General features: G+C 45.7%; 2 protein-coding genes across 7 annotated transcripts in view; both read right to left on the reverse strand.

Moving 5' to 3' along the window:
- Positions 1–2,147, reverse strand: part of Tcfl5 (transcription factor like 5) — a 22,632-nt gene extending 20,485 nt beyond the window's left edge. The window contains exon 1 of the mRNA XM_028774069.1: positions 2,088–2,147. Within this exon, the coding sequence (XP_028629902.1) occupies positions 2,088–2,147 (60 nt within the window). The remainder of the gene's footprint in view (positions 1–2,087) is intronic.
- Positions 2,148–12,537: 10,390 nt separating this feature from the next.
- The window catches only part of Dido1 (death inducer-obliterator 1), a 53,258-nt gene continuing 40,371 nt past the window's right edge, over positions 12,538–25,424 (reverse strand). For all 6 annotated transcript variants that reach the window (XM_028774128.1, XM_028774123.1, XM_028774127.1 and 3 more), the window contains 3 exons: positions 25,032–25,121; positions 24,160–24,355; positions 12,538–17,147 (listed from right to left, as the gene is read on the reverse strand). In XM_028774128.1, coding sequence (XP_028629961.1) covers positions 13,903–17,147; positions 24,160–24,355; positions 25,032–25,121 — 3,531 coding nt within the window. In that variant the 3' untranslated portion in view covers positions 12,538–13,902. The remainder of the gene's footprint in view (positions 17,148–24,159; positions 24,356–25,031; positions 25,122–25,424) is intronic.

The following is a 25,424-nucleotide window of genomic DNA, read 5'->3' on the forward strand; positions in this document are numbered from 1 at the left end:
CACTCTTTCCGTCCATGTCTCTCCTTGCGATCTTTCCGCGTTCTTCACCTGCCCCGTCCCCCCCCCCCCCAGTGGCCTGGGTGTGATGCACCCTTGAGTTCAAACCCTGGACAGGCCACGCCCACGTGGCCACGCCCAGTTTTAATCACACTCTCACGAAGACACGCCCACTGGCCCAAGTCGGCCTTAGGCTGCTCTCCTCCCTGGTCAGCTGCTCCTTTCCCACTTTGCCAGGAACTTGCTACTTGATGCTCCCCATTCCCCACTCTGCCCAGTCTTGCCCCTTCCTAGCCATGCCTCTGCAGTGCTACCATGCTGTTTGCTAGCTGTCCCCATCGTGGCCCTCATTCACCCACTTTGGGTGCTTTATGTGGAGGACCATGCAGCATGCACTCCAGGTTTTCATTCTATTGCAGTCAAGCTGAGGATTAGACCTAGGGCCTCCCATATGCTGAGCTAGCTATCTTTCTACCAGCAGAGAGAGCATCAACTCTTTTATACCCAGCAAAGATAGCACCACCATATAATTTTATACCCAGTGTCTGAGAGTTTCTTTTGCTATGGTAAACATGACCAAAATCAGTTTAGGGAGGAAAGGGTTTTCTCTGACACTTCCAGGTAGCAATCCATCACTGAGGGAACTCAAGGCAATAACTTAAGTGAGGTGGGTACTGTTGGAGAGGCCATGGAGGAGTGTTGCTTACTGTTTTTGTTCCTCATGGCTTGCTCAGCCTGCTTTTTTATAGCAAGATCTCCAGCCCAGGAGTGGTACCACCCACAGTGAGTTGGGCCCACCCACAGCAATTGTCAATCAAGAAGATGCACCCACCACAAGCTTGCCTGAAAAAAATAGTGTAATAATTGTATACCCAAAGTGATAGCATCACCTCATAATTCTATGCCTAGCAAAACTATTTTTAAAACAAGACTGACACTGTGGCCAGACTGCCCTCAAACTTGGAGTGATCCTCTTGCCTCAGCCTCTGGATACTGGGATTGGAGGTATATGCTACCACACTTGACACAATAATGATCTTTTTGCTAATATACAAAATGTAAATAGGTCTGGGATAGAGTTCAGAGATAGATGTGTGAGGTTCCAGGTTTGATCTCCAGCACTGGAAGAAAAGTCAAATGGCCATCTATTACTAGTAAGCCTGTACTAAAGCAGATCATATAAAAGGAAGGTATAAATTTGGATCTATACAGCCCAAGGAAGACCTGGATAAATTGAAAATGTTCACCAAAAGCCTTAGAGCTACCACTGACAAGAAAATGAAGAAGACAACATGGGATCACAGTGTTAAAGGAGGCAAAGGAGGCAAACCGAAAATAAACAGATGAAAGGTTCAAGTCCAACAAGATCACATAACGTGGAAATGATTTAAATGGGGGAAAGTAGGCTAGAGAAATGGCTCAGCAGTAAGAGAGCACTTGGCGCTCTTGCAGAGACCTGGGTTTGGTTCCCAGCACCTATGTGATGGTTCACATAAGTGAACTGCAGTTCCAGGGGAACTTAAATGTTCTCTTTAGATCTCCACAGGTTCCAGGCACACACACACACACATAGTGCATGTACTTATGCACACTCAACACACATAAATTTAAAGAACAACATTAAATATGTGTGGAAAAGCAGTGGGTAGCAAGATGGACACAAAGCCAGCCCTGGGGGTGCCTATATTACACTTCTCTAGGCTGCACGTGCCTTCAGTCCAGCACTTAGTGCAGAGACAGACAGATCTCTATGAGTACGAGGCCCTTGATCTACATAACAAGTTCCAGGCCAGTAGAGCTGCACATGAGGCCCAATGACAAATGTGTATTATATCTATAACCTCAACACTTAGGGTTGCAGGAAGGTTGCTATAACCTTGAAGACAGCCTAGGTTGCAGAGTGTTTCAGGTATGATGGGATATAGAATTAACTTTGTCTCAGAAACAAAACAAAAAGAAGTGTTTGTTCATTCCAATTAGAGAGGACATAAACAACACGTCAATGAAAGGATCCCATTCACATCAAACTCAGTGAAGCAGTGACTTTATTCAGGGTTACTTCAGACACACAAGTGACACGGCAGCTATACCTGTGACTCCAGCTCTGGGAGATGCGATGTCCTCCAGCCTCTACAGGCAGGTACCACCATGTGGCTTTTTGCTAAAATGAGATCCACAGAAAGCAGCTTTATTTTCATTGTCAGATGACTCTGAGCGGGGCGGACTGGACAGGATGGGGACATCCTCTGGCCTGAGAAGGAAATGGAGCTCCTCCCTCAGGAGTCAAGCCTCTCACAGCTGGGAATCTTGCCACATTTCTTCAGTCCAAGCACTTGGGAGGCGAGTGGATCTCTTGAGTTTGAAGCTAGCCTGGTCTACCTAGGGTCTTCCAGGGCAGACAGAGCCACATAGTGAAACCCTATCTAAAAAACAAAACAACAAAGCTCTGATGTTTGAGTTCCAAGATTTCAGCATAAGGAGTCCCATTTGCCCTGAAAACAGCCAGCTTCCTCTTTTTGGATGAGGATTGTATGTTAAAGGAGCAGTAGCCGAGGCTTGAGGAAGCTCCTCATTCCTTTTCAGAGAATATCAAACAAAAATACTTTGTCTCCTGCAAAGATATCCCCCTACACTCCTGCATCCCTGTGGGGTAGACATTTACCATATCAAATGTAATCCTGTCAGGTATTCTCAAAATCCACTCAATGATCTCACTTAGATTTCCTAGCAACCCTTAAAAATAGTAACTGCAAATCTAGCCAAAGTCATATAAATGACTATTTAAAAAAAAAACCTGCAACTCTCCTTTTGATGCAGCCACATATACTTTGCCGTGTGTCTTTCTTCTGAGCCCCTCCCTTTCTCCTAACCACCTGCTAAAGCCTGTACTAAAGCACCTTGTTTTTCTTCAACTTTTTGTTTCCAATATATCCCAGCTCTAGTGTCCTTCCCTTCACTCTTCCCAGTCTGTACCCCCACCTTCCCTCTCTCCCATATCGACTCCTCTGTTTCCCTTGTAGGCCTTGCAGGGATATCTACTGAACAAGATATAATAAAAGTTGGCACTGAGCCTCATATCAAGGCTGACCAAGGCCACCCAGTAGGAGGAAAAAAGTCCCAAGAACAAACAAAAGGGTCAGAGACTTCCCCACTCCACTATTAGGAATCCTACAAAAATTCCAAGCTAACAACCTTTTTTTTTTTTTTTTTTTTTGGCTTTTTGAGACAGGATTTCTCTGTAGACCAGGCTGGCCTCGAACTCAGAAATCTGCCTGCCTCTGTCTCCCAAATGTTGGGATTAAAGGCATGAACCACCACTGCCCCACCCAAGCTAACAATCTTATGCAGAGGACCTAGTGCAGACTCACGCAAGCTCCGTGAGTGCCACCTCAGGCGTGTGAGCCCCTATGAGCCCTGCTTAGTTGATTCTGTGGGCTGTGTTCTCCTGGTGTCCTCAACCTCTCTGGCTCCTATACTTCTTACTCTCCATCTTCTACAGGGTCATCGTCGTTGCCTCCCATCCCACCCCCAGCTCCAAGAGAAGGGACCAGATTTGGGCTCTGTATTCATTTGATATTTGGCTGTGGGTCTCTGCATCTGCTTTCATCAGCTGCTGGCAGAAGCCTCTGTGGCAGCTATTGGGCTAGGCACTGATCTTATGAGAATATAAGAATATCATTAGAAATCATTTTATTGATTTTTTTTTCTGTCATAGGTCTCTGGCCTATCCAGCCTATGGTTCCTGGCCATCCAGGCAGTGTTGGGCATGGGCTCCTTCTTGTGGTATGGGCCTCAAGTTAGGACCAGTCATTGGTTGGCTACTCGCACAAGTTCTGTGCCTCCATTTTCCCAACACAACACCATGCAGGTGGAATAAATTGTAGGTCTGACCTGATATAAGAGAAAGTGGGGAATAGCTTTGAAAGCATTGGCATGGGAGACAACATCCTCAAGAGAACACTGATAGCACAGGTATAATACAACTAATTTAAGCTTATCCCTGACTAACTTACAAATAAATGAGACTCAGGTTACGGTTGCTTAATTTGGCCTTGGTAATTGCTGGGGGGATGGGGGTAACCCTAATCTACTCTTCCAACTGCTGGCCTGGCTACCTCCCCAGCGGTGTACCCCAGATATCTGCTGGTTTTCCTGGCTGTGTGCTCACAGTTCATCTCCCCTCATGATGTTTTTCTCTTTTCACCTCTCCTTCCTCCTCTTCTTCCTCCCCCCTCACTCTCTCTCACTTACCCCAAACCAGATCACTCCAAACACTCTAAATCCCTCCAGTAATTGGCTGAAGCCAATTTTATTGAACAAATAGTTTTAAATCAAGGAACAAGGTTTTCTTTTCTTTTCTTTTCTTTTTTTGGTTTTTCGAGACAGGGTTTCTCTGTGTTTCCCTGGCTGTCCTGGAACTCACTCTGTAGACCAGGCTGGCCTCAAACTCAGAAATCCAACTGCCTCTACCTCCCAAGTGCTGAGATTAAAGGTGTGCGCCACCAGTGCCAGCCTGGAACAAGGTTTTCATAACAGAAGTTTATAAACATGAGAATTCATTCATAGACCTAGAGTAAGCCTAGACCTTCCCTTTAGGTACAGAATATAGCATTACAATACATAGCAGTAGACCAAACCTCAACAACTCCCCTTTTGTCTAAATAAAATGTTCTTTCTCTTATAATAAACAATATACTCTAGGAACAATTATGAAATTATTACAAAAGTTATTAGGTAAGAGTTACATTCAAAAAGTCCAGTTCTTTTATATTTGGCAACTCAGGAGAAAGTATTCTATCATCTATCCTTTCCCGGTGAGCTTAGAGTTCTGTATCTACATCAGTTTCTATCCTAACTTGTATTACAATCCTAAAATTACCTTTATAGACCTAGAACATCCTTTTAAATTCTAAGCAATTTAAGTTTATAGAAAGACTATAGCTATTTATTTAGTCTTCAGCCCCATCAGAGGCCTGAGAAGGAATAAATATTACCTGAGTGTGCAGGAAGCACAGGGACACAGCTTCCAGAACTAAAGAAATGACAGAGACAGCTGACCGCCTGGACAGTCTCCAATATTCTCTATAGTGTATATATAATGTATATCTTCATCCTTCTGACCCAGAGTATCTGACAGACCATTTGTGAAGCAGGGGTTACGAAGGACTTGCTTACCCTGTCTTGGCAGAGCTTAGCAGTCAACTATCCTATGTCTATTTGTCCTTTTTGGAAAGTATTGTGTCTGCAGATAAAGTTAGAGTAGTTTTTGTTGTTGTTTTGCTGTTGTTGTTGTTGTTGTTGTTGTTGTTTAGTCGTTTGGTTTTGCCTGGTGGCTAGCTTTCCACAATTGAAGCAACTTCATATGGAGGGTCGATGTCTATCTTCTTCCAAGTTGAACGGGGCTGCTGCCAGGAGCTGACATGTCTCAATGTCAAAAAGCCTTAAGTTAATAGAAAACATCTTTAAATGCCATATTCTGTGAGTTTTTGAAGACTGTCTATTCAAAGCATATCTGAGCAAGCAAATCTTGCCTGTCTCCAGCTGCCTATTATCTATACAACACAAGATGTATATTTCCGTGATAATACAGTCTAGTATCTGATGAGGCCATGAATTGGATTGAATGAATGTTAACCTGCATTACTAATTATCCTAAACGGTTTGTAATAGTAGCTATTGAAAGGATTAGGATAAGGGCTAGAGAGATGGTTTAGTGGTTAAGAGCATTGACTGCTTTTTCAGAGATCCTGAGTTCAATTCCCAGCAACCACATAGTGGCTCACAACCATCTGTAATAGGATCTGATGCCTTCTTTAGGTGTGTGAAGATAGCAACAGTATACTCATATAAATAAGAAAAATTTTTAAAGGGCTAGGATTAAACCTTGTACTTTTAAATGAGTTTTATAGGCACAATGCCTACCTAAGAGTAGCAAAATTAGCTGGGCAGTGGTGGCGCACGCCTTTAATCCCAGCACTTGGGAGGCAGAGGCAGGTGGATTTCTGAGTTCAAGGCCAGCCTGGTCTACAGAGTGAGTTCCAGGACAGCCAGAACTATACAGAGAAACTCTGTCTCAAAAAACAACAACAAAAAAAGAGTAGCAAAATTAATCTTAAATTTTGCCTCAATATACAAAGATTTATACCAATGAAAACCTTAAACCTGTATCAATATATAAAGTTCTGTACCAATGTAACAAAATATAACCTTATTTTTGTATCAGTATACAAAATTTTGTATCAATGTAAGATTATGGCTATAAAATGCTTTTGTTTTAATAGATTCAATAATCTATCTTTATTTGTCTAATTTTTATAATATTTCTATATCTCCTCTTCTTCTTTTCAACCCCCTTTCCCTTACCTAGGGAAGAGAGAAAGATAGAATCCCTGAATGTAAGCTCCCTATTTTGTTTCCTCCCTGTCCAAGACTATGATTATTTGTAATCATCCCTAAAACGACAACATGTCTATAATTCATAAAATGACCAAAACTAACCACTCCAACTTAAGGGACTGGGACAACAGTCTTCTTATAATTGTTTCCTGTTGATTTGGGGCAAAAAAAAAACCAATTACTTTTGGGGGGGAGGGGTCCAAGAAAAGTAGAAAAGTGGTTAGTCTTAAGAAAGTTAGGTGTAGCATTTGTTGTCCAGTTCTGTACGTGGAGAAAGTTCAGGTTTAAATGAAGTTCCGATTGGGACAGTCTGAAAGATTGGATCAAGTGAGCTAGCTGTTTTGAAAATGTCTTGGATGTAAGTCTTTAAAGGAAACAGCTTCAGTGCAGTTGAGGCAGGATCAAGCAGGAACAGCCAGTCTCAGCCTCTCAGCATCCTGGAGGGTGAATCCTGTCAGGGTTACCCTTTTGGTCTTTTATTCTGCAACATACAAACTTTACATGTAATACCTAGTTCTATAAAGACATATATGGAATGGGCAGTATGGACAGATCAAATAAGGATGTTTTCCTGCTCTTTGTTTGAGCAGGTGAAAGACAACTGTCTTTCTATGAAAGTTAGATTGGATTATATTAGATTGTAATATCATTTTTATCTATATGTAAAAGAATGGTATGAAAAGTCTTTGAGACTTTGTATTCAACAAGATCTGTTGGCTATGTAAAGACTTTTTTCTTTTTCGTCTCAGCAAATCTCAGAGCTGTTCTCAAGAAGCAGGATCAGCAAAGCAAGATCGTATCGAATCCAGACTCAGTGTGTCACTGTGCCTACCCACATCTCAAATATAAAGAACATTTTCTTTTTAATTTTTAAATTTCTCCCTAAGGACTATATTTTCTATATTTAAATTAAATATTTCTATTATTTTTAGTATCTACCTTTCCTTCTTTAAACTCAATACCTTATCAGTTTAGACCCTTGGGACCTTTCAGTTTGTACCTTGTGCTGTGTTAGCCCCACCCTAGCTGTTCAGCTAGCTGAGGGCTCCTTGCTAGGCCTTTTGCCAGCCCTGGCCAGTCCTCTCCAACTCTCTCTGCTTCTGCTTGGCTTTAGGCCTTCATCCCCAGGTATCTGCCAGTAGTCTCTGGCCCATGTGCCCCACCATGCTTGGCTGGACTGGCACCTCTCACCAGACAGTGGACTAGGGACTCAGTGGACCCAGACTAGGCTGAGAGGCCTCAGCACAAGTTATGCTTCAGCCAAGCAGAGAGTTTCCAGAGCAGTGTGCAGCTCTTGGGAGAACCACAGCTTCTGTCTCTTTCTATCAGCAGCCCAAGAAATACAAAGCCTTCCCAGGTGCTGTCATCCAGCTGGTCCTAAGCACCAGTAACTTGAAAGCCGTGACTTTGGAGAGGATTGTGCCTCTCTACCCCATAACTTGTCTCAGATAGTTTGGTTTTATGTCCCACTCTGAGCACCAAAATGTAGTACAACCAATTTTTGCTTATCCCTGACTAGCTTACAAATAAATAAAACTCAAACTATGGTTATTTTATTTGGCTTTGACAATTACTGGGGGGGGGTAATCCCTAATCTGCTCTAATAACTGCTGGTCTGGCTACCTCCCCAGCTGTGTACCCCAGACACTTGCTGTTTCTCTGAGCCATGTGCTCATGGTCCATCTCTACTTCCTCCTCCCCCTCTTCCTTCCTCCTCCTCCTCTCTTCTCTCTCCCCAGCCAAGTCACTCCAAACCCACCTACCTCTAATCCTTCCAATAATTGGCTATAGCCAATTTTATTTAACCAATAGTTTTAAATAAAAAAACAAGGTTTATATAACCAAAGCTTATAAACATAAAAGTTTACTCATAGGCCTAGAGTAGGCCTAAGCCTTCCCTTGGGTTACAAAATTTAGCATTATAATATATAACAAACCAAACCTCAACACACAGGCATCAAGATCAACAATTAATAAATGGGACCTCATCAAACTGAAAAGCTGCTTTTTGTAAGGCAAAGGACACCATCAATAGGACAAAATAACACCCTGCAGAATCTGAAAGAAGGCTGGGTGTGGTGACAACACCTTTAATCCCAGCATTTGTGAGACAGAGGCAGGTGGGTCTCTCTGTGAATTTGAGGCCAGCCTGGTCTATAGAGCAAGTTCCAGGACATCCAGGGCTGTTACACAGAGAAACCTTGTTAGGGGGTGGGGAGGTGGGGTGGGAAGAATGGTAAAAGATTTTTCACCAATTCCACATCTAATAGAGGGCTAATATCTAGAATATATAAAGAACTCAAGAAACTAGATATTAAGCAAGAAAACAAACAATCCAGTTTTAAATATGGTGTAGAGATCTAGACAGAAAGTTCCCAATAGAGGAAACTCCTATGGCTGAGAAACACTTGAAGAAATGTTCAGCATCCTTATCCATCAGGGGAAATGCAAACTACTTTAAAACACTTTCAAAGGGACAGTGTGATAGCTCATCAGGTACCAAACACAACAACCCATCTGATCCCCAGTACCCACACAATGGAGAAGAGAACCAGTTCTCTCAGGTTGATCTCTGACCCTTTATAGACATACTGTGGCACATACACATCTGCAACACAGATGTTCAGCAGTGTGTGAGTAGATAAATAAGTACAATAAGACATTTAAAAGGAACATACAGCTAGTCCTGAACTCCTTTTTAGCCTTGAAGCCATCGTGAGGTCCCTGAAATCCTGAAACTCCTTACATTGCTGTGAAGAACAGTGGAGAGACATGCTTCCTGACAGGACAATCAGGCTTCTCTTCCGTGCCGGAGAATGGGCTGTGCTTGTAGGGCACCCATGTTGCATTACTCCTAATTTTGTTGCGCCTACGGAGGTTTGGCTGTACTATTCCCTGGACTTGCTTAGCTTTTCCGCTTGTGTGTCTGTGCCTATGTGAGAGTGTGTGTACACGTGCTTTCACATACATGTGTATAGGAGTTAGGACTCCATTCTGTTGTTTCCGTCCACTATGAGATGGGCCCTCTTTTAAGTCTGGGTTCCTGAGGAGTAAGTCATGTGATAGCATTGCCATCAAGATCCAGAGCCGACCCAGTTCCCCAGGTTATCCCCTGTGCTGCCTCTCACCAGTGTCCCAGCCTGGCTACCTTGGTCTTCCTTCTGTTCTCAAAGTATTGCCTTTATGCAGTCACTCCATAATAGACTAGGAGGGCCCTGGCTTACGAACACGGGCCGTGCCCCCCAGAGCCTACCTTACTGCTTTCTCCAGTCCTCCAGTATTTACAGCACTGAGAAACTGCCTGTTTTGGTGCTGGCCTGAGTAGGACCACAAACCTCTTTAATAGCTCAGTCCCAGCTCCCTGGAGTCCATTTCCTTTCCTGGGTGTGATTATATCCCCTCAAACAAAGCTGGCTCTGACTGTTGCAGGGTGGATGGTGACTCTTAAGTCATTTGAGAAGTTCTGCTTGCCACCTGTTATGTCTTCCTGGCCCAGTTGCACAGGTCACTGACAACATTGGTGTGCACCATGGAATGGCACACTGCTCACAGTTTCCCAGTCTTCATAGACTCTGATTTGTTCAGGGACAAAGAACCCAGGCAGCCCTGCTTAACCTTGCACCCAGATCGTCGGGTTTCACAGAGCCAGCAGATGGCCACAAGTCTCCTGAGGGGCAGAGGGGCAACAAGCATGCCTGTGAGGCCTGTACTTTATACAACAATGGCACTGGGCTGGCAGTCTTCAGGCAGCTGTGAGGACAAAGGGCACAGCAGTAGGAAGCCCAAGCAGTAAGTCATGAAGTACATCAACAGGGCCAGGCCCTCCGCTGCACCAGGCTTATATGGAGCCACACAGCACCCTTTGCTCAAGTCTTTGTTCCCTGGAGCTTCATTTTTGGTAAGTAATTGTGTCCCTGAAACCAGTAAGTAGCATGTCAAGGCAAAAAGGAGCAGGCAGACCATTATAGTGGCTGACCAGGATGTTACTGCAGCCCTGGGCCTTCACGCACACGTCCTGTACTTCCCATTGGTTTTCTACACCAGCACCTGGGACTTTACAAACCCACAAGTCCTGAACTGTCTTTCTACCTCAGGCTCACAAGTGCTAGGGTTGTAGATGTACCACACCACACCACACCACACCTGGTGAGCTTTTACTGTGTTAACTTTTCCTGGGAAGATGTGAACATATCTGTTCCCCTCAGATAAGGCTCTGGTGACAGAAAAAAAAGAAACAGTTCTACTAAAGTCAAGCTTGGTGAGCCAGTGAGTTGGTCAAGCCTTCTTATAGAGCACAGGTTGACTCCAAAATAAGCTAAATTTTAAAAAATACTTTAAAAAAAAAGTTAGATACAAACCTTGCAAACAGTGCTGTTTGAGGAGATCTGACAACAAAGCATGTGCCACCAAGCCCTGCTATAAACATGCTATGCTTTGAGGAATTACCCAGTTTATTGACAAGTCAAAAATAAACCAATAAACCTATAATACTATATAATCGCAGTTTTATTAAATAAAAAAGATTAAAGTGTTATGGTTGGGTCTGAAATGTCCCCCACAGGCTCAAAATTTTGAATACACAAGGTTCTGCTCTGGGAGCTAATAAAACCTTTAAAACAAGGGACCTAGCTGGTTGACATAGGCCATCAAGTTAGGGAAGGGTGGCTTTGAGGGGTTCAGCCCAACTGTGCTCCAGGTCCTGAACAATGTTTTTGGTGTTTTTTTTTTAAATGTATCTCTTAAAAAAAAAAGATTCATTTTATATATTTGAGTGCTCTATCATTATGTACACCAGAAGAGGGCATCAGATCTATTTATAGATGGTAGCAAGCCACCATGCGATTGCTGGGACTTGAACTCAGGACCTCTGGAAGAGCAGTCAGTGCTCCTAACTGCTGAGCCGTCTCTCCAGCCCCAGGATTCCCTAAGATGTGAAAAGGACATGTCACAAGCTCCCACTGTCGATGACTGCTGTTTCAGTCTCCATGATGCACTGAATCCCCCTGGAACTACTAATCAGAATAAGTCCTTCCTTTCTTCCTTGTTTCTGTCAGATATCCTGTCACACTAATGAGAAAAGCAAGTATGTAAGCATTACTGACAGTCTGCTGGGTATAAAATTGACTGGACACCCCCCTCTACACTCACACTTGCGTGGTACTGTGGGAAGCAGGTTTGAAATCCAGTACCTGCCAGCTGCCTTCCCCCTGGTTGTTGCCCTTGGTGTAACTGCAGACATACCCAGTCGCCACTGCCTTCACAGGGATACAGACAGCATTGCTTGCTTGTTATTGGACTTGGTAATGTATGTCCCAGCTGGTGTTGCCAGGGATCTAGTAGGAAGTGGAGGGCACTACCATACCATAGGGGCCTAATAGCTCTTTTCATTTTCCCCTACTCTGACTTCTCAGGTGTGCCAGAGCTGGGAGCTTTGTCTACCAAACCCTGCAATAGGTTTCACAGAGCTTGTGAATAAACACAAGAGATTTAACCCAGCCAAGGCAAGGTGCCAGTCTATGATCCCAGAACTCAGGAGGCTGAAGCAGGATTGCTGCGAATTTGAGGCTATATAGTGAGACTGTCTTAAAACAGAAAGGGGATATGGCTGTCAGGGGCTTCTTTGGTGAGTGATTGCCTTCAGCTTTGATGCCGCAGCAAACACTTCAGCTGGGTGCTGGTCAGGATCATCCTGCCAAGTTCTTGCTGCACTGGGTACCTATGTGGGGATATAGCAGCTGGATTTAGGTCCAAGTCTTACCAGTAGGTGGCAGTCAAGGGCAGGACCACATGCACGTGCGCTGGACCAACTCCACTAGAATGGTTGGTTCTACAGCTCAGCTCCTTTTAAAAAGCCAGCAGTGAAAGGCTGGATTCTACCCATGGTACTTGTACATTTCTGACCCACTCACTACCTTCTGCTCTGATGCAGGTTGCCTCCAGTGACACCTCCAGTCTTCCTGTAATCCCATGAACTTGCAGTCAGGGTTCTGTATAGAACACCAGCGAGCACATAACTCTATGGACCCTGATACCACACAGCAGGCAGCATCCAACACAGAAGTAGGGGCTGCTAGTTGGGTGTGGGATGCCTCTGCCTGTACCTGTGATAACTAGGGGGCAAAGCTGAGTGAAGAGAAAGACAAGAACTCTGTAGATATTTATTCTACTTCAAGTAACAAAATCTATGAAGTCCTGTGTTTCAATGGACAGTGATATAACACTCTGCAATACAAAATACAATGTACAGAAATTTCTACAAAGTAAACCTAAAGAAACACACTTGATTTTTATGCTTGTGCATTTAAGTTAGAAAATTTTACTTTACATGTTTTTTTTTTTTTAAAAAACAAAAACAAAAAACAAACCCTTCACATATTAGATGTTGAAACTGACACTTTCATGTAATTTAACCTACTATTTGGTTTACAATAGCAAATATCCCAAATTGTTTTCCCATGTCTTTTCAACTTAAACATCTGGGCTATAAAGTGAAAAAATCTGTAGTGATGTACAGTGAAATAAGACTCCGAAGAACAAACGAAGCTAATTCTCTATCTGAAAAAGTAAGTTTATGAAAATATAAAAGGAACTATCAAACATATTTGCAGTCAGATAAGTTAGCCGGCCTTCTCACAGCATCTTCAGAGGCAACTGGGGCTACACAGCAGATATCCTTTCATGAAGCAGGCTGCTTCTCCATCGTCCTCGTTTCCAGATTTGGTACAAACATTGCCCCATCCCACCGAGAAGCTTCCAAACCTATCACCTGTCTGGAGTCTGAATCTGCAGAGAGCCACTCAGAGGGCAGCAATGGGCAATGCTTGCCGCCTGTCTCTTCCCTCTTAAACTGCTCTGAACTGCTTTGCTTCTTTCTTTAGGTTTGTAAATTTGAACAGTTAAAAATAGTTATTTAAAATGTAACAATTTCCACTAGGACAGATTATTTCTAATTATGTTCTGAAAAACCTTCTAAGGGAGCCGGGCCTCAGACGGCGGTTTTCCTGCAGTTGCAATTGCGCGCAGCCCCCAGCCCCCCCCCTCCCCAACAGTGCTTTCCGACCAGGACAGCACTGAGTGCCCCTGGACAGATGGAAGCAAAGATGGCTACACAGGGAAAGCTAGCTCTAAGGTCCACTGAAATCCCCTTAAAACTTACACCAGTCAAGTTATTGGAAAAAACTTTATAATCTGAAAAAAAGCAATATGCTTTTGTAGACATTTTCCCATTTCTCTAATTTTAAATGGAAATATTTTAAAAAATCAGAATTGTAAAGTTGGGAAATTTTGTAACAAACCATTATACACAAAATTACAGTAATTCCTGAAGTCCAGAATATTATATCCTGCATATAAGTTCATAGCTATTTCAAAAACTCTTTGCTCAACACATTTTATGCACTTGGCTTTTAAAGGGGTCTTTGCCAGGCTAAGCCTATATATACACAATAGCTGACACAGGTCTTTGTCCACACCAGCGGGTCGCGTCACCAGCCCTGAGTGCAATGGCCTCTAGGCCTGGGCTGCAGCAGGGCCCCCCTCAGAGGTCCTGGCCTCAGGTTTCAGGTCCCGAGGGCTCTCTCTGCTCTTGCTGCGGTCCTTCCGGTCCCGGCCTCGGTCCCTGTCTCGGGCTCTCTCACGTTCCCTGTCTCGGTCTCTGCTCCGGGACCTGTCTCGGTCTCGCCGCCTTTCACGGTCCCGGTCGCGATTCCGGCTTCTCTCGCGGCTCCGATCCCACTCTTTAGCCCTGTCGGTGTCTCGCTCCCTGTCCCTGTTGGAGCTCCTATCCCTGCCTTTGTCCCACTCCCGATGCCGGTCCCAGTCCCGGCTCCTCTCCCAGTCTCTTTCTCGACTCCAGTTTCTGCCTCTCTCTCGCTCTCGCCTCCTATCCTCAAATGCCCGGCCCTGCCGGCTTTCCAACCCTTGGGCTTCAGGCTCGTCCAGAGGCTTTTCTTTAGGTCCTACTTCAAATCGCTCCCTCTGTCTCCCTTCAAAAGCTGGGCTCCTATAATCATGGGCTTTGCCTTCTCGGAACTCTGATGTGGCCCACTGCCCGTCAGCCTCATGGCCCTGTCCAGGCCCAGCACTGGAAGGCAGAGCAGTGGCTGGGCCTGCCTCATCCCATCGGTCCTTTCTATGCTGAGGAGGATGGCTTGGTAGCTCCAACAGGGGCCGAGGGGGAGGCTTCACGGGCTGTGAAGATGGGCCTTGAAAGTGAAATCGAGAAGGCGGCTGCTCATTTTTTTCAGGAAAGGGTGCAGGGCCCCTTGGTCCTCCATATGGTAGGGGTGCCGATGCCCTCTGGCCCGCAAACCTCGGTGGTGAGTTCACTCTCTGCTCTTCGAACTGCTGGGGCTGAACTCCTCGGGGGCCTGGCATGAAACCTGGTGCTTGGCCCCTGGTCCCTTCAAACTGGCCAGGGTGAGGGCCCCGGGAAGTTTCAAACTGACTAGGATGGGGCCCACGTGGGCCCACAAAATGACCAGGAGGTGGTCCCCTTTGGCCTCCAAACTGAGAGGGTGGAGGTCCTCCACGAGGCCCTTTCATCTGAGTTAGCAGTGGCCGTCTCTGGCCTCCAAACTGAAAGGGTGCCCTGTTCCCCATGAACTGGGCCTGATCTGGCCCTTCACACTGAGCAGGGGCACCTGTCATCTCGTTGTACGGAGCGTCCTGGAATTCCCTTTTCTCCCCATGAGGATCTTTGCGATCTTCAAATTGGGCTGTAGGTGCTCCTCCTCTGGGTCCACCAAGATAAGAAGGTGAGAGTCCCCTGTTGTCCCCATAGGGAGGTGGCCCATGTTGCCCAGAAAATAAGGAAGGGATTGGTGGCTTCTGAGCCCCAAATCTGGCAGGTGGAGGGCCTCTTGATCCATCACTGTTAGGAACAATGTTCTCTTCTGAAAAAGGAGGGACTGGTCCCCTAGGTCCTGGGAAACCGGGGCCATGATGACCTGACATCCCAAAAGTGCGTGGTGCAGGTTCACGCTGGCCAGGAAACTGAGGCTGAGGGCCCCCTCCCCTCTGCCCAGGTTGGGGGAATGAGGTAGTGCCCTCGCCAGCCCTGGGCTGTGGCTCTCTGCTGTCCTCCATATTAGCTATCGGGCTGTCACTCCTCCCAGCAGACTGAGCACCCCTGGGGTCCTCATATTGGGATGAGCCAAGAGATGGTTCCTGAGAAATAAATGTGGGCCCTGAGAAAGGCTCCCTGCCTCCAGAACTAAAATTCTGGGCCTCGGGTTGCAAAGGGAAGCTGGGTGGAAAGGTGGTGCTCGGGGGTGTGGGCAGCAGCACTCTGCGGGGCGGTGCTGGCCTGGCTGTGCTGTCCCCAGCTGCAGGAAGGTGGCTGGCTTCCAGGGGTAATGAGACAGGGTTACCAGGGTGCTCACATTTCTGGATGTCATGTTCAGGTCTCAACACAGCGTTTTCACCTAGAGCCCAGGGAACAGCCATTGAATCCTTGGCTTCTGCAGCCAGCCCAGGACCCTGGACTACTGCAGTCCCAGCAGGAGTCTCCTTGGCAGGTAGGGTGCCTTGTGGGCCAGGTGTGCTTCCTGTGGGGGCCCTAGGAAGGGATTCATTCTCAGTGTTTTCTGCAGCGAGCCGCCTGGCTTGCCTTGGGTCCCTACTTTGTCTTGAGTCCAAGTTGTGGTTGGTGCTCAGGGCTCCCTGACTTGGGTCCGGGGCTTGCTGTTCTTGTGAGAACAGCTCTGTCTTGCCCAAAGAAGACTTGGGAGGTGGTGACATCAGTGCATCTGACACAGAGAAGTGTGCCATGGACACGCCCACAGCAGCCCTCTGCTGCCGCAGGGCCTCCTCCTGCGCCTCCAGCTGCCTCTTTTGCTCCTCAATCTGCTTATTCAGCTCTTCTAGCATCTTCTGCTGCTCCACCAGAGAGGCGCTGGAGGCATCGGCGGCAAAGTCAGCAGGCCTCTCTGTGGAGCTGGCTTTCACACACATGCGATTGGGCAAGTCATCAATGGTCACTTTGGCTTCTTCTAAGATGGTCTCATCTTCTGGGTCATAGGCCACCTCTTCCCTTTCAGCTGTCTCAGGAACACTTTGCACATCATGAGGCCTCCCTGGCTCAGCAAGCAGGGTATGAAAGGCTCGCTCAGGGTTGTACTCTTCTTCAGGGTCGTAGGGCCTGTCATCTTCCTCCTCCTCCTCCAGGGCCTTGTCTTTTGAGAACTGACCAAACTGTTGAACAATTGGATCCAACAAAGGAGCTGCTGACACGGTGTCCTCTCCCTTGGCCACGGAGTCCTGATGTGGAGATAGAGTAGACCCCACAGATTCTTTACTAGATGGCTCAAATGATTTCTTTTTCCCAAAGAGAGTCTGCAGAATGTGTTCCAGAGGCGAGGCTGTTTTTGAAGTGGCAGCAGTAACAGGGGATGCTGTGGTAGTAATCACTGCTGATGTGGTGGGTGCCGTGACAGAGCTGGTGGACCCAGGTTTGAGGGATGACAGTATTTTCAATACTGGGGGTTCAGGAAGAGGAGGAGGGGGTGGAGGAGAGCCGGGGGGTGTGGTGCTGCTGGCAGCTGTGTCTGCAGAGAGCATGTTGTACTTGGGAGGCTTCTTCTCGGATGGCAAAGCTGTCGTTACTTTGGGATAGACTGAAGTTTCTATTTCTTCCTGTTGGAGTCGAGTTCGCTTCTCATCTGTCTTGTCTAACTCACCAGCACTTGAAGGACGTTTCACTTTCTGACATATTACTAACCCAAGTATTATATTTGGACGTGGTGATTCAAGGCCTGAAAAACAAAACATTTATATAAACTTTAGAATCTGAGTCTAGCTCACACCCTTTCCATGGCTTTTTGTGGGTGAACTTCAATAGACAGAAAAAGAGATTCTGTGGTAAAATAAAGTGGTAAGTTTGAGAAGCTGTTTGCAGTAGAAGGCCAAGAGACTGCAGTCCCTGAATGTATCAGCATACACACCCAGTTCCACCTCTAGTAGTCTGAAAGGAGCCTGTGAGAGATCAATGCCTGATCAGAAACCACAAAACAAGGAACTCAAGTGATGACCAATCCCACCCCACATCAGAATTTATACTATGTCTTTCCAGTTACTGAAATGAGGAAGCTACAGAAAAGGTGAGAGACACAAGCAGTCACTGGTTATTGGAACATTTGACTGGCAGGGCTGACAATGTTTTGAAAGTCTCAGCCCTACTCTCTCATTCGCCCCTTCTGCATGACAGAAGAGAGCAACCCCCTTTTAGCTTTAACATATTAAGATAAATTTAACATACATTAAGTTAAGTATACTAAGTTAGCAAAATATTTAGTTAGGGACCAATTAAACTGAAGCTAAAATGACACACAAGCTGTACAGTGAATTTAGTGTCTTGTGTCAAAAATGTAACGAGAAAACAAAGCTCAGTTTAAAACAAAATTTATTGGGCATTCATGGATCAAGTAGTTGCTACTGAACTGTGAATGGTGGGCACAACTGCTATCCCAGCAACAGCAGCTTTGAGCTCAGGGTATGGCAGAATTACAAAGCAACCACCAACCACCTACTGCTTAAGTCTTTGTAAACATTGAGTCCTGGGGTTGAATGAAAAAACAGGGCATTTTCAAATGGTGGTAATGGCCACACTCCAGGGAGAAAGTACTAGGGAGATTCAGGGCACATTGCTTTTAAAGGCAAGGACTACTCTAAAACAGTGTGGCGAGCCAACTCAGGAATGCCAGCTTCCCACTGCTGTATGCAGAACAAAGCAAGGAAAAGTCCAGGTTACATAGCTGTGACTTGGGGGAAATGACCTAGTGTCAAGGGTACAAATGTAAAAAGTGAAACAAGCTATCAATCTGTTCATACTACTCAATGTAAAGTGAAACAAGCTATCAATCTCTCCATATTACTCAACTTACTTCTATAAAAATATACTCATAATCTTTAAGCACTTAAAATCAAAGATTTTGTGTTCAAGTTACTATAAACAATTGCTTTTAGACATATTATGTAGTTAGTTCTAAGAGTGCTACAATTCCTAAATTCCAGTAAAGCTTAGCACACAATGTGGACAAGACCCCATACCAAGCCCTCCTCCCTCTTTCCAGGAATCTCAGTGCTAGCCTCTTCCTAAAGGGACATTCAAAAACTGATAGGGCTGTAATTATCTGGTGTGTATCAGAGAAAGAGCTGGAAGGCAGAAAAAAAAAAAAAACCCTAGAGAGCAGGCCGATCTTACTGAACATCATATCTAAATTTCTCCACTCAGAATGTTTGGATATCTGTCAAGTTTTCTAAGGAGAAATTACGAGGATTTTAAACTTAAAAACAACAGTTGCTATCTGCTTCCTAGGTACTATAGGGCTTGTTAAGATCTGTAGTCTTAGGTAATTGCTAACTCATATTTATAGTCTTTCTGGGCAAGTCTGTAGAAAATGGCCAGAGCTTGCAAGTTTGAGTTATGAAAATTTGTTTGATCACCTGGGCCTCAAATATTTTACTGGATGGCTTTGTAAGCCAGGCTTTCTAGAATCTGACACTAAGAGGTTGGCTGGGGGCATGGGAGTGGTGGGCTATGAGGGGAGACACAGTGCTAAGGGCTGGGGGGGGTCTTAGTGCTGAACAGTAGTCAGTCCTCCACAAGAGGAACCATATTACCTCATTCCAGAAAGGGCTTTCAGACCACCTAAGTATAGGTGATGAGCCCTCCACTGTATCAGATTCCTGTTCTACTATAGTCTTCTACTGCAACCAAAAAGTCAAAACGGGGTCTAGGGTACTCATTGTTGTTTTGTTTTTTTAAAAAAAAAGAAAAAGAAGAAAAAAGAATGCCTGTGTCCCAGCACAGCAGGATGCTCCAACTGGTAGCTGTTTACTTTATGCTGGTTTTGAGCCACAGCAGGCTGTCATCTCACCAGCAGATGTTTCTACATCACTTCGCCATTGTGTGCATGCTGCAGGTCTCCATGGGCTGGTCTATGTTCTTAAAATTTCTGGCTAACTTCCCCAGAATGTACAGCCCTATCCTGAAACAATATTCGCAGGGAATGGTGGCTCATATGCATTATCCACTCAGGAGTGTGAGGGCAGGAGGATCTTCATGAGTTCAAGGCCAACTATATGGTGAGTCTAGTCACCATAGACTATATGGTGACTTCCAGGACAGCCCAGACCAAAAGCAAAAACCAAACAAACCCAAATCTGACTGTAAGCTAGCACCCTGGGAACAGTATAATCTTGTCAAAAGCCAAATTTAATTATTCATCTTGGGCCTTGGAAGTGTCTTCACTGAGGAGGGCATGCCCCAAAGTTAATGACTCTGCTCCATTGTGTAGGCGAGGTGTGACACATAGGAAACTCCAATGAAGGTCAAAGGGTCCAACTCCCCATCTCTACCCCACACATAGAAGAGGGGCAATGGAGGTCCAGGTTTCTTGGGGTCCACTTTCCAGGTTTGCTGCATTTTGTCAACCATCAGGTTAAAAGTTCAGCTCCCTGGAGTGTAGGGTGTACGGCCTGAGAAGCAATGGACTCTCCGGCTACAGTACTGATGTGAGGTTCACAAGAGTCAGCCACTACACAGGGTGGCAGCTACGTGCTCACCACCCTCCTTGGGGTTCTTATGAGGCTGTCAATTCACACAATGAGGCAAAACAAGCACGGGGAGATGGACATACCAGATGCAGGTATACAGGACACATGGTTTAGTGCTGTTTCCTGTGTCTGAGAGCAGATGTCTGGCCTTTGGACTCAGGGATCAGACAAGAAAGAGGAACCAGGGAAGGGTGCAACTGAAAAGCTGTGCCAGTTAATCTCCAGTCATGTTAGTCTGCATCTACAGACAGTGGGAGGTGGTGCTGTGACTCGTGTGCATACTAGCATTCCTGTTTATTAACAATCATCTCAAAGCTGATTCCCGCTGACCTCATACCTGTCAAATTGACCTTTATCCCCAAATCTAACAGTATGTTCAACATATTTTCAAAGTGAAAATCCTTTTATGGTCTGAATCTGTCAAAAGGAAATATTCACACCTGCTGCATCAGAAACTGTGTTTTTAGTTAGCTATGACTTGGACAGACTTGGCAAATGAAGGAACTGTATACTTCCCAACCCACTTAGCACACACACACTCACGCACATGTCCTTCCTGCACGCTGATGCTCTAAGACCAGGGTGAAGCCACTGCACTCAGTGCACACTTGGGGTAACAAGGGCGCTCGCTGTCCATCTTCTTCCAGGTGCCCAAGAACAAAGGACGCCATGGAGCAGGCCAGTCTGCATGCCCTCTGGGTGTACCACCTGGCAGGACACTGGGAGGCACTGTACTACCAGACGAGAGTTATGCTGGCTTACAAGGAGCAGAGGCAGACCTAGGGCAAGTGGCCCTAGCTACCATATGGTTCTAAGTCAAACAAACAATGACCAGTTTCCATGACATATTTTTATTGATTTAGATCGTCAAAGTAGTACATTCCATTCAACACCATATTTAACTTTGGTTACAGTTTCTGTGCAAAGCTTTGATACATACACAAGAAAGCTCGAGTGCTTACCTGCTAATATTTCAAAGCATAGAACTTTCCAGCTAATGGAACTGTTTAAAGTAAACACAAAAACACTGGAGTTGACACTCCCCGAGGAATGCTTTCTATGGATAGAGGCATGCCCGTTCCCTCAGGACACCAGAGGGTGGTTTGGGGAGGAGACTGGCTACATTGAGTGGGCTGAGGGGTACAACAGGCACCAACATGAGAATCAAGTGCCGTGGCTTTTCTCCGATCTGGTAGTGCGCACCAATGAATATCAAGTGGGTGCATGGGTTTTGGACTCAGTGCTATCAGGGCTGGGTAGAAGGGGAAGTACTTCTTCCTGTAACTAGTCTTGTTCCCTCGACTAAGGCCACAACTTGCCTGAGTTGTTGGTGGCTTTAAGACAGCATCTAAACTAATGTGGAGAGGATGAACCTAAGTTTCCTAGCTGTCCTCTGAAATATCCATGCTAGATAATAAATATCAGTGTCCGTCCGGCAGAGTAAGAACAGGCAGCATTTTTGTGGAAAATGATCATAAAACCACAAGGACACCAGTGTCATTAAGAAACCCAGCAGCTCAGGATGCACTGGCTGGGTCTGTGAACCATGAATGGTAGAGCAAAAACCAATTGCTAGCAGGAGGTGTCCCCAGGTGTGGCCAGAGTACTTTTGAGGTCTCACATCTTCCTTCAAATAAAAAAAATAGAGCTCAAGAGGCTAACGTCAGAAACTACTTGGCTCTGATGGAAGACCATCTGTGGACCCATGTGTAGAAACTGAGGTACATAAACCAGTGGGTCACTTTCCTGCAAGGCCCTCTCTACTCCCATCATGATCTTCAGTACGTACACTGCATGGGACTCTACCTGGTCATACCAGGATATCCTAGCACCTGCTATGACAGCAGCTTAAGGCTAGAACTTCACCACTCACAGCCTAATAGCAGAGCCTTTACAACGAGAGTATGCAGACCCAAGCCCCAGTAAATTCCTAGGTATGTGCATTGATCCCCAGCCTTTTGGGTAGCTGGTACTTGTGTGGGGACACAGGTTGGCTGAGGGAACAAAGCTACCATCTGTAGATGGCCCAAGGTGTCCAGGGCTTCTGTTAAGATTAGAAGCTATGAGGACAGGTAAAAACAAGCCAGGAAAAAGGCTCCAGCCCATCCTTGTACACATACAGTACACACAAGCATAATATCTCTCTCTCACTCACTCCCCCCTCCCTCCCAGTACCCCCTCCCCACCCCCACCCCTACACCTAGAAAACGCCAAGTCAAGCCATCAGTACATAAGGCAGGTCCAGCTACAAGCCTGGCCAAGGCTGTTTGCACTCACAGTGTGCAAATACTACACACATGTAACTGGCAACTGTATCATTAAAAACTGTCTATCAGTCCTATAGTCTAATTATGAAATATTTCATTACTTTTCTACAGCCCTACCTTTTAAGTGTACACTTCAGTGTCATGGCCTCAGCAAGTGTGTCCTCTATTTGGCCAGCCATTGAACACAAGTCTTGGTGGTCAGTGCCCATCACTTAGTGGAATACAGTATGCCAAGTCCCAATTCCTGTCACTTGGAAGCACGTATGACCTTGCCCTGTCTCAGCTGGCTATCCCACCATCCTGCCCCCAGATGACTGTGCAGCAACATGGCCATGCCATTCCTCTGGTAGTCTTCTTCCTGGCCCTGGCCACTGGGAACCCCCTCCAAATCCTACTTGGTTAAGGGGCCCATGTACCCCAACGCCCATGTACTCTGCAGGCTCAACACTAAACAGTCTGCCCTTGTCTGGCAATGCTGAGATGAAGATGAGGTACAGAGAATATGAAGGAGAAAGTGTTGCTTTTGTTCATAAGCAAACAGGAGGTAAGGGATCTAACTCATGATCCTGAGATAAAAGGTGTGCTTTTACACCAGAGAGGGAGGTGCCCAGGGGCAATACTTGTCCTCACTACAGGCACCACATGTGGGCATAAACTCCTACCCGCCAGCTGAGACAAATCTAAGTAACTGGCTGCTCTTCACACAGGTGCCAAGGGTCAGCTTCTGGATCTTCACTTCCAGGAGAACTGGATACCTCTTTGCCCATGGTCATGAATATGCTGGCCAGAACTCTTCACGTGGCTGTCATCAAGCACTTCCAGGGCACCTTCTGTCACCCAGATGGTGGCTTTTTTTTTTTTTTAATCCCCAATATGGCTTCACAGAATGCACTAATACACTTTGCTTTTGAAATGTGCCAGGCACTAAAAATCATCTAGTGCATCAAACTTAACCCAGCATTATGACACAAACCAACACCTTAATGTGCACATACTTTGTAACTGCAGGCACAGGTAACACCATGCCATGAACTAGGTCTGTAGTTGGTAGAGGGCTGTGACTGAGGCTTGGGCCTTCAGCATCCTAGCCGGTTTAGGTGTAGTGCAAGTGGTGTGGGGTACAGGCCTTGCGGTATTCAGGAGCTACTTCTATGATCGCACACTCAAGAATATTTAGCACGTCAAACCCATTGGCTAATAAGACTAATCCTCTGGGGACATGACAGAAATGACTATTTTAGGCACCTAGTGTCATTGCTCTAATTGAGGTCATGAGAACACCTTGATGATGCGTGCTCTGCAGAACCACACACCATTAGACCAGGCCCCTCCATGTCATCTGAAACCCACCTTGTGTTTCTTTGTATGTAATATGTTAAACAATTCTTCAAAAGAAAGAGCAAATCTAAGCAGTTTGCAAAAGATGAAAGAACTGACAATATGTGCAGTGACTGAAAAATAGTCATATTAGGATGCTTTCTATGGCACTGTTACTGGACCCCTTAGGAATGCAGTACTGTGGAGAGAAGTCCCTTGGAATGGAAGAGGCTAGCTCACTTTGAGTAGAGTGGCAACAGTAGTAATAGCAACCTTCTTTCTGGAGAAGTCACCCCTGGATCCAGGAAGGACCTGTCTCTCCTCTCTAGGTCTGGTTCTTGGTCCTGACATTTGAACAGCTCTCTGGTTTAAGGCAGCAAACAATTTGGTTTTAAGCAGGGAGTCAATTTTCATACAAACTGAGATACTTTTAGATCTATGTGCCTACATTTCAGAGAACAGATTTTCCTGCTATGCATGGGTCCACTGATCATCCTAATCTAGTTCCTGAGAATTTGGGCTAGGAGGCAAATGTCCCTGTGACAACCTAGAAGGACTATGTCAGTGAAGAGGACTGTATGGGGACTGGCTGGTCCTAATCACCTCCCAGAAACTGGGTGCTTACCTGGGCCCTCAAAGGGCAAGAGTTTGGATGGCACAGGGTCCTTAGCACTCAGTGGAATCAGGTACAGGTCCTTGACATGCCTGTTGTTATTAGCTACAACCCCAAAGCGGCCACGGCTGCTAAAATAGGAGTAGAGAGAGATGTAGGCAACCTCCTCCTCTTCTGTGGCAGGGTGGAAGCGGATGAGACAGAGCTCCTGTAAGAGAAACAGAGCACAAGGAAGCATGCTCAATTCTCCTTCAGATGTGGACCTTAAGGCACACTGTCTAGTAATTCTGCCCTGACTGTCATTGTCCTATTGCTCTTTAACACAAATCAAGGTAAAGAACATAGGTTCCAGTCAGACTGCTGGGCCAAAACCACCGCCACTCCCAGGACTTCCATTGAGTAATTATGTACAGTTGTCAGTTTAGGCGTGTCTGACACCCAGCAAGCTGCCAACAATCCTGTGATGACGGGACCACCGCAGACAGGACATACCATCAGCAAGTGCCATCTGGGTATCTTCACTAGAAAGTTATTATATATGGCTTACTGCCCCTCAGTCTGGTACAAATTAGACCACTTCCAAAAGAATCCTCACACACATTACCTGCAGCTGACCTAAGGGATTTTTAGGAACCTAAAGCCTGTGTGTGAGCCAAGACTTTGTGCCTGAGCCGGAATGCCTCCAAGTTGCCTTCTTTTCCCTTAGTCATGATCGAGGAAACACAAAACCTGTTTACTTACTAAAATCTAAATGCATTCATACCATCATGATAAAATAGACACTATACTCAAGTACACTTCACACCTTCATGTACTTATAAATTGTAAAAGTGTGAGCAAACACCAACTCCCACTGCTGCAGCGAGCACATTGTGCGCAGGTACCTTGGACACCGATGACTTGAGTTTGCCAACGTAATCCCACACGGTCTTTGGAGCAATCCTTCCACCGATGTGGATGGTGTCTGGCAAATCCTACACAAGAGGAATATGCAGTGAACACCTGAGCTGCAGCCTTCAGAGACTGACACAATAATTCTAAAACATCAGATCGCACAATGAAGCTACAACTTTAAAGAAAAGTGTCACCTAACACCAGTGTGGGAGGCTAACCACATGACTTCCAAGACTCTTGTGTTCAGAAGATGAGGCAGGGAACTGGGATGCCTGACTTCTGATTCACATTTCTGTGGCCATACTGCATAACCTGCTGCCACAGGGCAGCATGAAAACACACACACACACACACACACACACACACACACACACACACACACA

Source organism: Grammomys surdaster, unplaced genomic scaffold (assembly GCF_004785775.1).
Source record: "Grammomys surdaster isolate TR1022 unplaced genomic scaffold, NIH_TR_1.0 238, whole genome shotgun sequence".
NCBI lineage: Eukaryota > Metazoa > Chordata > Mammalia > Rodentia > Muridae > Grammomys > Grammomys surdaster.